The sequence below is a fragment of the Strix uralensis genome, chromosome 6, assembly GCF_047716275.1.
Source record: "Strix uralensis isolate ZFMK-TIS-50842 chromosome 6, bStrUra1, whole genome shotgun sequence".
Lineage (NCBI taxonomy): Eukaryota > Metazoa > Chordata > Aves > Strigiformes > Strigidae > Strix > Strix uralensis.
This window is the reverse complement of record NC_133977.1, coordinates 22,617,258-22,631,841: the sequence shown is the minus strand read 5'-3', so window position 1 is coordinate 22,631,841 and position 14,584 is coordinate 22,617,258. Positions and strand designations below refer to the sequence as shown.

Sequence of the window (14,584 nt, the reverse complement as noted above, 5' to 3'; positions counted from 1 at the left end):
ACTGTGGAGGGATACTAAAACAGAAGTGATAAAGCAAGGAAGGGAAGGGCACAACCAATTCTTCACGTGTCTAACCAAGAAATGCACATTAGATGACACCAAGTAGCCTGACAAGACAGTGTTAAACTAACGCAAGCTTGAAAACAGAAACCAGAAATATTACTCACCTCCAGCAACTGAGCCCAAAGTGAACCTGTAAGCTGACTCAGCTACCTGGAGCCAGATAGGCCTGCCTAACCCTCCAAAAGATTGCTGTGTGAGGAAAAGAAAAGGAAAAAGAAAAAAAAAGCTTGAAAATCTGCATGGGAAAACAAAGATACCTGTGAATTGGCTTTTATAACATTACAGAAAGAATCTGATAAAAATCCGTAGCTTTTAAGGAGGAAAAAAAGAAATTACTATATAACTTCCATTACACCTAATGAATGAAGCACATTTTTCAAATACTCCTTTCAGAAAATATTCTTCCTTACACATTCCTAGTATAACTGAAACAGCTATGGTCAAGAAAAAGTAGACAGAAACTCAAACCAACTTTGCTACTTTCCATTAATGTTGCCTTTGAATTTGTAAGGCATGGAACTTCCTTTTGGCTCAAATAAAATTCAGTATCTCAAAAGGAATTCAGTATCTCACAGACAACATCTATCAGCACGGGATATATTTTAAGATTACATATACATTAATACATTGCATAAACATGACATTTCATGTCTTCAAGATAAGCAAAAATTCAATTAGCCCCCAAAGTATTCTCCACAATACTTTTTTAGGCGGTTGATAATTTACAGATACAATGATGATCTCACTCCCTTCAATCACATACACTACTATAATGTATTAGCGTTCTAATGTGCAAAAACCTGACTTTATTGCATAATGTTACAATATATGTACACAATGTAGGACAAAAATCTGTAAGATCAAGATGGGATTATTACTTGTAAAAAAACATGAATTCTATTTTATACAGTTTTTCCACAGAAGAAAAAGATACAGCTACCACCATTGCCTTCCACATGACATTTTTCTCCCCCAACAATATAGCTTAACAGAGAAGAACAGAGAAATTCTAGGTAGCAGCAAAATTGTAAACTGCACGTGTGGACCAGCATAAAAAAGCATAAATCAAATGTATTGCCTTTACAAGCAAACAGAAGCAATAAATCTGAAGAATGTTCTCACTATTCTCAAAACACTAAATTTTTCTATCTAAAAAAAAAAAAAAAAATCACAATAAAACCAAAATAACCACAAAAATAAATTCTAAAATACAGATATATTTTTTTTGATTCATGTAAATAAAAGACACATGCAATAATAAGGTTTAGAAGCAGGACTAGTTCTTTATTCCAGAAAAATTTTCTCCTAGTTTAGCACACCTGCTTCCTTTGAGCTTTTTTAAGGTTATTCTTTTTCTTCTAAGCTCCACACAGTTCTCATCAAAATCCAATCATTACATTCAGACATTAATCTTAATGAATACACCACTGGATGTTAAAAATCAAATTCTTTCTGAAGGAAATGTCACTTTTATATTATTAAATAAGTGTTCATAAAGTTTGCAGTTTACTTGTATGTTCAGATGGATATGTAAATGAATGTAATTAATGCTATAGCTTTCAAATCATGAATATTTATAAACAGAAAATTACTCTATCTGTCATCCCCATAGGATATTCAGCTGCTAGGCTTTAAGAAATTCTTACACAATGAAAAAATTGACAACAAAGTAAACATAGTTGAAAGCAGGCTAATTTCCATTTCCAGCAAATCTACACAGAGTGAGTTTATGTAAAAATTTAGATTTTCCTTTAAGAAGGAATTTTAAAATCATATAAAAGTGATTACAGGCTTGTTTTCTTTTTCAGGAACAGCTGGACCTCACTGGGATGATATTCTCTCTTCCACGAAGGGATATCTTTCATTTTGTCAATACAGTTAAATAATGTAATATAAGGTTCACTTAGGATAAGGTCTAGTAAAAGACTGTTCCTTGTAAATCAAAGAAAATGAAATTACTTTGCTTTCTGCTGTCCTCTCTTAACAGAGAATGTAGAATAGGATGAAAAGATAATGTATTACTCCAAGAGTGTGAAAAGAATATATTCTGTTCTAGTGATGAGTGAAACTTTTATCAGTGAGCTCATTTTATAACAGTGCCAAGCTACAAAGGTAATTCTGAAGTGTAAAATAAAGTCAGTATTTTGTCTACTCAGAAAGGTGAGTACCACAAAGACACTGATTAAAACCAAAGTTGGCAGTTAGGAATGTAATTACAAAACTTCATCAAAAATATTTCTTATTAGTCTAGATAAACACTGTATACTCATTTTTCTGCATCAATCCATTCCATCATTCTTTTCTTCAGGAACCCATAGGAAGACTGTTACCACTAAGTAGATTTTGGACACTTTCATTGGCTCAGATATGTCTAATTGTCTAAGGACAACAGAGTGGTAACCTTAAGAACAGACCAGATACTGCATTTCAGATCAATTTGTTTGAAAGAGAGCTGAATTATTATATCCACCTGTAATAACAGTAACCAAAATACACTCAAAAAGTGCCATATATGGAAGACTTGCTATATTCCATACAGGACAATTTTTCAACCATAGCAGTTGAACTAATTCAAGATTTTCCTGTCACTGGTACATATCCTAGATTTTGTAGTGGATATAACTGCTTAAAGGAACCTCTTTGCAATATGCATAAAAAGTGAGCTGAGAAATAAAAGGCTTTATAGACGCAAGCTTTCATTTTCAGATAGACTCCTGGGACTCCTCATCCACTGGCAAATACAGGACATTAATGTGGCAAAAAGGCATAGGTGATTTTGTCACCCTGCTCTCACTTTAGCTCAGACCACCCTACAGCAATACTACCTGTCACTGGCATCACCAGGGTATAGAATCTGAATTTCACTTTATGAGAGACAGTGTAGCTTGGAATGGCTGACAAAGGTATTGCTGCCAGCTGCATGTCCTCCTGCCCCAACAGCCCAGATGGCTGAGCTAGTTGGGAATCAGTTGCTGAATCACTGCAATTCAGGAGCGGCATTTTAACACAGCTCATCACCAGCGTCAGACTGCCATAAACGCTGAGCTGCAAGATGTGGCCGTTCAGCAGCTGATTCCTTAAGAAGCTCAGCTGTCTGCATACCAAGCGAGGTATGGGCAGCTGGGAGCAGAATCCAGCCCAAGCCAGGCTATGCCCACTTGGGAATCAGAGCCCTTGGATGTCTTGAAGGGTATCCCATAAACTCTTATACAGACTGAAAGAGAGAGAATTAGAGTTGCTTAGACACTGTAAGAAAACGGGAACCTTCAGGATGAAAGATTTGTGTATCTACTGAGTACACAAAGATGTATTTAGTCAGAACTATGGGATATGCTCATACAAGACATTAAGAATTAGATATCCTACTTCCCTTTGTATATTACAGAGGAAAAGGGGATGTGGAGATACCCTTGAAGCAAAAGGCACTGGTTCAGATGAACACTACTGTATTTCCTTGTAAAACTTACTCGAGAATGTACAGCTCTGTTTGGAATTGCAATTTCTCATTAAGTTCTAACAGTAAAAAGAAATAAAAGATTGCGCATGAGAAACTTTTAAGATCAGATCCTATTTTTTTTTGTTTTGCGTAATAAACACCAATGTGCAACCGGCCTCTGTATTTTATGATTATGCAACCATGTAATTCACCACGTATGTATGTCTGCCTTTCTGAATCTGCTGTGTAACCATTTCAAGGATTTTCTTGAGTGCATTACTATCTTTACATTATTAACAGTTGAGTTAATTCCCCCTGAATTACTCTCATGAGAGACATCACCTACAAAATGCTTCAGAAAAAGGATTTCCCTAGAATATGAATGGAATAGAATGGAATAGAGTATTTCTATTAGCAGCACAGCAGATGCCCCATTATGTTGCAAGCTTCAATATCAGCACTAATTCAGATTCAACCTTAGATGAAGTCATGAATTTAATTCACAATTTAACTAGCGTTAGACATAGCTGCTTGCAAAACAAAACTTCTCAGATTATATGCTGAACCAAAAATATAGGGAAGATAACCCCCCCAAAATTTAGATTCATTTTTAAGACAAACTTGAAAGCTATACTCCTGAAAGTGAGCAGTATGGTACCCAGTAACTGTAGTGTAAAGTCTAAACACAAGTTGAACACCTGCATAATGTTCGGTCCTAAATCTTCAGTTCTTACAGTTGTAAAAAGAGCCATCAAAATAAGAAAGAATTTATAGCAAAATCCTACTGCACAGCCTGGGACTCTTATGCTGTACTATACATGTTTATGTTTAATAAGAAAACTATGATAAAAGCAAAGCTAGCAAACATGAATGTAAATGTCTGGTGAAATAGAGGATTAATATTCTACTCCAATCTTTTTCATCTTCTAATTCTACCCTTTTCATCAGTCCCAATAAACGCGAATGCCCCTTCTACCATCAGATAACCAACAAGTACAGCAAAATTTGACGATCTTTTTAGATAAACGGTTAAGCCAATATTTAATCCATTTTTTTAAAAAAGAACACATTTTTTTACTCATATTTTTTACTATCTGTATTGGGTTTGCATGGCAAGGTTTTGGTAGTGAGGGGGCTACAGGGGTGGCTTCTGTCAGAAGCTGTTAGAAGCTTCCCCTATGTCTGATGGAGCTAATGCCAGCTGGCTCCAAATCGGACCCACTGCTGGCCAAGGCCGAGCCCATCAGCGATGGTGGTAGTACCTCTGTGATAATGTATTTAAGAAGGGGAAAAAAACCCTGTGCAACTGCAGCTGGACAGAGGAACGAGAATCTGTGAGAGGAACAACTCTGCAGACACCAAGGTCAGTGAAGGAAGGGGAGAAGGTGCTCCAGGCACTGGAGCTGAGATTCCCCTGCAGCCCGTGGTGCAGACCATGGTGAGGCAGCTGTGCCCTGCACCCATGGAGCTCCACAGTGGAGCAGAGATCCACCTGCAGCCTGTGGAAGACCCCAGGCCAGAGCAAGTGGATGCCTGAAGGAGGCTGTGACCCCATGGGAAGCCCATGCTGGAGCAGGCTCCTGGCAGGAGCTGTGCACCCATGGAGAGAGGAACCTGTGCCGGAGCAGGACTTGTGACCCCACAGGACACCCACGCTGGAGCAGTCTGTTCCTGAAGGACTGCACCCTGTGGGAGGGACCTACGCTAGAGCCATTTGTAAAGAACTGCAGCCCATGGGAAGCACTCACATTGGAGAAGTACATGGAGGACTATCTCCCATGGGAGGGACCCCCACGCTAGAGCAGGGGAAGAGTATGAGGAGTGCTCCCTTATGAGGAGGAAGGAGCAGCAGAGACAACGTGCAATGAACTGACAGCAACCCCCATTCCCCGTCCCCTTGCACTGCTGAGGAGAACTCGAGAGTAAAATTAAGCCCAGAAAGAAGGGAGGGTGTTTTAAGATTCCATTTTCATTTTCTCAATATCCTACTCTGATTTTGATTAGTAATAAATTAAGCTGATTTCCCCAAGTCTGTTTTGCCCATGACAGTAATTACTGAGTGATCTCCCTGCCCTTATCTTGACTCACAAGCCTTTTGTCATATTTCCTCTCCCCTGTCCAGCTGAGGAGGTGAGTGGATAGAGCAGCTTTGGTGGGCACCTAGTGTCCAGTCAGGGTCAACTCACCACACTATCTAAAAATAATTTTATAATTACAGAGTTAGATTATTTAGTGAAGTGAAAGGCCTTTTCAGGAATGAATAAATATATTCACAGTAAGGAATCCAAGTATCTATACATGCTCATATCTAAACAGGCCATCCTTCTATACCACATCTAGTATCTTGTTTAGACACAGTAGTCTGCTCCATTTCTATCCTTATAGCAATACACACAGCACGTTTCACTTGTGAGGAATCTGTTTAAAGTGTATTTTCTTCTTTTTTCATATGCAAGTACATGTAAACATTCACTTAACTTCAACAATTTTATTCTTCTACTTACCTGCCTCTGGAGTTCTGCCAAGTTGTAAGGTAACGCACCTTCAGCCAGTGGTGCTATTCTCTCAATATCTGCCAAAGTCAAGCGCCTTTACACAAGGCAGAGAAAAGCAAATTACTGTTAGATAAAACATCAAACGTATTCAGTACAGTATTCCTGGCCACACCCCACAGAATACATCCTGAGTTTAAAAAAAAACACCTGTCATATCTGAATGTACATCTAAGAAGCCTGCTACACTGCAATAAAGAATGCTTGGAGTTAGAAGGGCATTCTCTTCTTGCAGCTCACAAGCTGAGATAAAGGCAGACTGGATTATTCAAAAGCCAGTTCTTGATTACTAGCAATAAGAGATATAATACATAAATTAAACTACATCTAGATATTCCTACCAAAGATTTTACATGTGTTAAAGACCCACGCAAAACATAATCAATACTTAAAGTTAGTAATACCAATGTACTGTAGTCTTTTGGAACTACTGTAATGTGTTTTGCTATTTTATATGTATACCTATGACAATTAATAATTGTGCTTGATATACACAATTCACTTACAAAACCCATGCATACACCAAGGTCAGTTTATATTGAATAAATTACTGTAATGAAATACAGTGGAACACAACACTTCTTAAAATTAAATTAAAATTAATAGTTTTCACACAGAAAACAGCAAAGTAATTATTGTCAAATTATAAAATTAATTATTATGTTACCCAGTAACACTGTATAAATCTGCAAGTTGGTAGAGAATATCTATTTCCAGTGGTGTAACTTGTCCAAAGTGGATTGCAGAGTGGGTAAATTCCTCTGGATTTAAAAGGGAAACAGAAATAAAGAAATTATGTTATTTGTCAAATTTCCTCTTTAAATGCTCACAAATAACTTCAATATCATAAAAATGAAATCTATCACCAAGTAGAAAAATCCATAATGCAAAGGGAAAATATATCTTTAGGAGAACATCTATCTTGAAACAGGCCTTTGCAACACAGAGCAAGTCTGATTCCACAACTCTGATTTAGGTAAGAATTCATCAAAGTCAACAAAAATCCTCTTATTAGGAAGCTTAATAAAACCACACCCACAATTTGTGATTCTTGTTTCTGAAGTTCTGCAAAACAGAACAGAACAGAATATGGGTCCATTATTCACAGCTTTAAGGGCAACTGACTCATCTATTGCCATCATGTTCAGATTTCTTTCCCTGCTAGCTCTGAATAACCCCAAGCTTAGGTATTCATCCAGCCAAATTACATGACATGTTCATGACATAATTGGTAAACTACAGTAATCAAGTCTGAGCAGGTAACACACAGTAGCTTTTTTCACAACACAAGCAAGGTGTATTTATGCATTTGCACCAAAAAACATTGCTAGACAATTTGTTAGCACAATTTGGAGGATGAGGACAGGCATTTTGTGCTTTCTTTTAGGGACAAAAGGTATGCAGAGCATATGAACATAAGTCAAACAAAGAAGAAGGTGGTAAAAAAAAAAAAAAGAACTTGGCATGCTTTTTAACACACATAGGCTTGGCTGGTCCTATCCACACAGGTAATAAAATCAGTGATAAAATCTGTCATAAAATGACTACAAAAGCAGTCCACTCACACCTGCGGCAAGACTGAAATAAGGCAACCTTTCACATGCACGGGGATCAGCTATGTCCTAACAACAAAAACTTCATATAAAACCACTCAAGTGCAAGTAAGCACTAAGAAGTTATAAATTATTACCATTTTTCAGAAAAGATTTAATCATGGATAAAGTAACTAGAGCTAAATCAACATGGAGATTACTGGTGATGGATTTTAAAACTTAATCCATTCTATCACATTTCCTAGGTACTTTCTCTCTAAGCAACCCTGCATCCCTTTCGAGGAGTGGTAAAATCCTCAGTAATATATTGACCTGCAGTTATCCATTCAAACTAATAAGGCCAACATAGCTCCTGCCAGAATCCCAATTCTTCTCCTTAATGAGCTAGCTGAAAATCATTACTAACATGTGAGAATGAAAATCATGCTTTAAACACTTTCACAGTAGCCCTAACCTTGCATACTATTGCAGTTTCTGACTTGCTTTAACCCATATGCAACACCACATTACAAACTGGACAGAACTAAAAAATTAATAAAATGTAGGAAATATACTTTACCTTTTGTGACTTCAACATCTTTTCTTGTACCTGCTATATTACTGTATATCTTCCTAACAAGATCCATGTTATTCAAAAGGGCATTAAATGCATTGAAATAGGAGAAGCTGACCTGATGTGAAACAGTTCCACCAGCTACCTTTAAAAATTAAATGAATGCAGTTAAGTGCCTTAAGCCCTTCTATGACATCTTATTACAAATTACAGAAACATCCATTTGGGCAAGTAAGGAAAGAAATAAAGATATCTTTCTATTCCTGTGATTTTAAGATACTTTTAATAGAAACATGAGGGGAGAATTATTAGACGGGATACTACTTTTTTGGTAGAAACTGAACATTAGGAAACGATCAGGAAATCATCATATAAGTAGATTATTATTCAGTTTATCTGATACATTAAATGTGTCACTATTTTTCTAATACTCTCTAATAGCGAAATGCATCTAAATGCTACTTTAGATAAAGGCACTAACTGACTTCTTGCATCACATACAGCAGTGACCATTTATTTCAAAGTCTAAAGTTAGTAGGTACTATGAATTTTACGGAAGACGGTATGCCTTATTAGTTAGGCAAAGCAAGATTTATAGGTAAAATAGCAAGATAAAGTTATTACTTTATATTTCATGTAATTTTAATTCTTATATACTTTTTTATACTATATACTTTTAGTTTATAATGTTTATGTCATTACTTTACCTAAAGATCTTGCCAGACTATCACAGCTGTAACCATTCTACCTCTAGAATCTACATACTAGTTTTCTAAATTCTGATCTGGAAAAGAATGTAAGAGTATATAAAATGTAAGAAGTCTCCACCTTTTGAGATCTGTCATACATTCACATATAAAAAATAGATTATTTTGTCCTAAATGAGTGTTCTTTTTGTGCAAAGTACAGTTTGCCCTGCTTTAGTGGAAAGTACAGTAGACTAACTTAAACTGTTTCCAATGGCACTTTAGGCATGTAAACCAGACTGCCAAACTGTTCCACTGCTGCTGCCATGTCTCACGCTGCCCACTCTGTTATGAAGGTGATAATCTTTAGCACCAAGGCAGTGATAAACAGGTAGGAGAAGACAAAGTGGCAGAGAAGCAGTAACATCTTATAACATTACAGCTATTAAACGCTGAATTCAAGGCACTTTTCTTTACACTTACTGAAACTAAATTTTCTTTCACAAATGGAGTTAGCATATGCGAGCGAAGGGTAACCGTGATGTCACCAAAGTCCAGCCCAGTTATCATACCACTTTTATTTTTGTCCTTCAATGCAAAGGCTTGTCTTGCATGTTCTGACTGCAGCTCCTAGAATGTTCAGAAATAGCAGATTAGAAACAAATTCTGTAACTCACTGTTCACAAAACTCTCACTAATCTCATATTCTTATAGCATGCCTTAATATGTCTGTGCATATAGACTACACCAAAACTGTAGTTTAAACTTAAAGACCAGTTCAACTAAAACAAGAAGTCTGCATACTGATTCTATCCACAGATTCATTCCCCTGTCAAAAAACAGCCTCAATTCAACTGTAAGGAAATATGCATGTTCACCAAATGATTTGAGAAATAAACTTCACATACCCATGTCCTGTCTGCTATCTATTCCTTTATTAAATACTTAACTGCTAGAGAAACTTCTGATACGGATCTTGAAGACTCAAAGTGAGCTGATCTCTTACACATCCAAGATGAAATATGACTGGGCTATTATAAACTAACTCATTGAAAAGTACTTGAAAATAAACAGGACAACAGTGAAAATTATATAATATAGATTTAGACTGCCCCCAACAGCTACCTCCCATAATGTCAGAAATGGTCACTCATTTCAGGCAATTTAAAACTCCTATATAATCTGTAAAAATCTTCATATAAAGCACACTGCAGTAACCTAACCTCAAGATAATAATGATGGTTGTAAATTCTATGTCCAGAAAAAGTTGTTTCCTTCTATTCAAGCAAACAATAAAGCTCATTCAGCTGTCATTTAGACCTCTAGAAGCAGCTAAAATAATAACCGTGTTCTGACAGACAATAAGAAGAGGGCAAACTATGTAGTTTGTATCACCTTTACAGTAATTTCTCAAGTCTTATAACCTCAAGATCAAGGTTTTCTAGATCACAGTGCAACAAGCCTGCTCTGATCCAAGTCCCAAACCTCACAAGATGCTGTTAAACCAAATAAGAAAAACAACTTGATGTAAAAAGAGGGACAACAATATCCAACTTATGTACATACTGAAATTACCACAGTCCATACTACCCTTCCCTACTAAGGCGTTTTATTATATGATGACAGTAAGAGGTTACTGTATCTTACACAACAGTATCTTGGAACAATAAAAACAGAACAGGTATTTATCACTTTGCTCTGGGTTTTCAACATAAAAATTCTTCTCACTAGCAATCTGATTTTTCCTCTGCACTAGTGTCCCAAATTCATGCCTGGGATCACTTAAAATATGCAGTATCAAACACAGGACACAGTTTATTCCTTGAAAGTAACATCAAGTTATACTGCAGCCTTGAAAGACTGTGCCAAACATCAGTATCTTAATTTACAATATAGACTTCAGATCCTATCTGTTAGCCATATTTTTCTAGAATCTGTTCTAGATCTATTTTTATCCTGGGCAATAATTACAAATTATATCAAAGCACATCTATCACTCCCTACTTTTAAGACAGAACGTCCAAAACTATTTTGTACTAAAGGCCAGCTCTGGAAGTGCATAATCTGTTTTTCTTCAGGTCTACTGATATCATGAGCTGATCACTGCATGTTTATTTATGGAATTCAGTGCAATTACCTACAATTCTGCAAACTCCTTTCTCATGAATTATAATGTGTATCTTCTACTTTCCTCTTCCTTCATCCTTTATAACAGTACAATGTTCAACTCATAGTATGTTTTTAACTTTTTGGCTTAGCAAAGTCCAGCTCTAGTAGTGAGATCCTTTAAAGCCTGATCCCTAGAGGGTGCTTCAGCAACATCTCAGGAAAGCAGATTTGCCTCCTGTGAAGTTGGCTGCATTTAAGACCAAACTCCCAATATATGTGTGGTAGCATGTGTTACAGTGAGAGAAAAAAAAAAAAAAAAAAAGGTAAATATTAGGTAAATATTAGGATAATGTTTATAAAACTAAAAGAAATGTTAAAGAAGCTAAAATCTTTATATGAGAGGTTATATGGTTAACAACAACTGGTTATATTAAGGATGCAAGCTTTCTCTGGTAGAGGTTAGTTTTGCTATTAAATTCCTATGACAGAAAAAGTAGACCTTCAACCAGTTTTACAACAATCAGTAAAATGGTTAATTTCAAAAACAGTGTATTTAGTCCCATTCTTTTATAGGATGGTATTCAAATTAAAGCACAATGAGTACACACTCCTTACAGAACTGGTATGGAGAAATAACAGTTTATCGTAACTGTCAGGATTAGTATCAGATAATGATTATCAGTACCAGAATAAGCTCAGAATTTATAATGGTATTAGTGTATTATTAGAAGTGAAAATTAATTTCAGTTCTACTTTGGAAGGAGGTTAATAACTGACCTGAAGAAACTGAGTGAACTCTGAATAGTTAAGATGCTTCTTCCTGTTATGTCCAAAATGCAGTCGAATGAACTCACAGTCCCAGTTGAAGGGGATTTGAAGATGAGTAATAGTTTGTTCAAATATTTCTTTGACATTTGCTTTGGGAGAGGGAAAAACAACAAGTGAGCTTTGGGGTACAGTAAATCTACAAATATTCCAGAAAGGATAGAAACAAATGATGTTTTAAGCAGCTGTTTAAGAAGTTGTTTAGTTTGTTAAGAATAATTGCTAACCGACCCTTTATAGACCTGTATAAGAACACATTTGTGACACAACGTGATACTTTTTGTATTACTGCATAAAACCTAGGAGTGTTTTATTTAGTTTTAATTAAGAAGCAATTTTCCTCATACATGACAAATAAGAGCTATTTTGCATTCTGATATAAAAATCAATAGTGGTTCTCCATCTCTGCTAGGAGTCAAATTAAGCCCTTTATCAAGAGCACGAATACCTGCATTGCAATCTCATGCAATATTTGTCGTACTAAGTATGGTTTGATTGAAACTCGATTATTACAATCACACTGTCTGAATATGTCTATTGAAGATAGCTATAAGAAATGGCATCTAAAACATATCATTAACTCAGCAGAAAGCACCTTATTAAAAGCTTTTGATAAGGCCTTAGCACAAAAATCAAATCCTATAAAACGTAATTGGCAGTCTCAGTTATTAAAATGTTTTAAGATAACCGAAGATAGAGATGGCCTCTTTTAAATGAAGTAAAGAAAAAACTGTCATTTCAGAATATGGAATTCTCCGTATGTATACTGTACAACTGAAATCTCAATGCCAAATGTATTATCTGAATTCAGTCAAAAACTTCATCTAAAAAAAAGCATGCTTTATTCATATACGGCATTGCCGTGCTGCAAAATAAGCCTGCTCTTTGTGCAGATTATCCAACCACATAAACAGTAAAACTAGACATCTATCCATACCACATGAACACTTTTCAAAATCTACCTCAAAGTATCTGAATTTGGTTTTACCAACTAACCTAGAACCTCCTAACAACCAAAATAAAATGTGGCATATAGCTTAAATTTAAAACAAAGTACAAAATATTTTAGGTGAGAACACACCATGTTTAAATAGTTCTGCTAAAAGACAAAACACAATGAGAGTAACTTTCATATCATTTGGTAACTCCATCAAGAGCTATTTACTTGGAGTAAGCGTGTTGCTTTCTCTGTGCTAAAGGACTACTCGATTCAGTCATCGTTTCAAACCTATAGTCACTCTACTAGTTCTAGATCAAATCTAGGCAAATCACTATATGGTTTTATCTTTTCAGTGAGGAAACGAAGGTAAATGTTTGGAACAAATCTCTCAGAATAGGGACACACACAAGTAGGATTCCTTGGCTAGATCACCTGCTTCACAATTCAGGATTACATATTCAAAGGACTAGTAAGTGATTTAAATGTAATTTAGCCCTTACTTAAAGGTCAAACATATAGTTAAAAAACTGCAATTTAAACCATAGTTTCCACGTCAAGGTAGGCTAAAGGAGTTGTTCAGGTAAACAAGAAACTTAAAAAACTACCCTGACTTCTTGTAACTGTCCACTCATACCTATTTACCAGTATCAATATGCAAGGTGAGGGTTAAAAAAAAAGAGATAAAGCACGCAATACATAGTGCTAAACTATCTTATTTTGCCCATCTTCCTTTGAAAGTTTTGTCTGTAGTAGATTTATTCACCATTGCTAGAGATCAAGGAACCAGGAGATGTAAATATAAATTCCCCACCTACCACTGAGTCAGTGCAGCTTCTGACCAAGCTACCTAGAGTCTGCATGTACTACAAACACAACAGATGACTTCAGCTCACTATTGAGCCTGAAAAATGGCACTGAACTGTGAACGGAACAGAAGACAGGCCTGCTTAGTTGGATCTATTGGCTTGGCTACTTCTGACTACTTACACATCTGTAAAACTGACTTCTAATACACATTGAGTTCTCCTAATAAAAACTTATGAAAGAACATGCTGAAGCAGGCAGAAAATTTAAATTGTATTTTCAATTGTTTGCAATGATTGCTTCTTTTAACATTAGAGAAAGGTTAAAAAAAGTCTCTTTTTTGTTGTAAGAAAAAATTCATACATGCTCATATAGACAGATCTTCCAATTATTTTTAATGAGTCTTAACCCCTGGTCTTTTCATAACTCTCATTCAAGCATTTAATTGTATACTACTTAAACAATCAAGAATTGGTTTCTTACGCTATTGATTTTTTCTTCTTAAAAAACATTTACAACTAGTTGTCAACACAAGTCAAGATTTTTCAGCACATAAAAATAATACTGATAAATGAATTAATAAATTTATATTCAATAGTTGAGTGTATTGGTACTTAAAGGATTCCAGTAGTGGCTAACTAGCTTTAAAAAATGGTATCCAGATTAGCCTGTTGCTTTTCTGAGAACTGAGGTGCCTTACCCATTTTTTCTTCCACAGGCAATCACTCACAATCAGTAATGTATATTGCATGTATGCATGTATTACTGTAGTCTGGCTTTAAGGATATGCCATTGTATCTAAGGCTTAATTAATTCCATGTTGGCTTTGTTTATGAAACATTTGGGGTACAGGGGCAAAACCGTGTACCTGTTGTGAGTAACTGAGAGTTAAAACCACCGAAACTCTAAATACGATTTTCCAAAGCCATTTGGGATTCTCAAACATCTCTATCTAAGCACTAAAATTTACAACTTCTATCCAAATGTAGTGATATTTTCCTCACAATATTTCAAGAATACCTTTTTAATCCAATTTTGTTGGATATTCTCTTATATTAAAGGA

At 35.7% G+C, this 14,584-nt stretch overlaps 1 protein-coding gene across 1 annotated transcript in view; it reads right to left on the bottom strand.

Moving 5' to 3' along the window:
- SLC25A12 (solute carrier family 25 member 12) overlaps positions 1-14,584 on the bottom strand; it is a 50,750-nt gene that overhangs the window by 18,084 nt on the left and 18,082 nt on the right. The window contains exons 5-10 of the mRNA XM_074873220.1: positions 11,730-11,869; positions 9,327-9,473; positions 8,164-8,302; positions 6,719-6,812; positions 6,004-6,088; positions 168-252 (exon numbers count right to left, since the gene is read on the bottom strand). Coding sequence (XP_074729321.1) covers positions 168-252; positions 6,004-6,088; positions 6,719-6,812; positions 8,164-8,302; positions 9,327-9,473; positions 11,730-11,869 — 690 coding nt within the window. The remainder of the gene's footprint in view (positions 1-167; positions 253-6,003; positions 6,089-6,718; positions 6,813-8,163; positions 8,303-9,326; positions 9,474-11,729; positions 11,870-14,584) is intronic.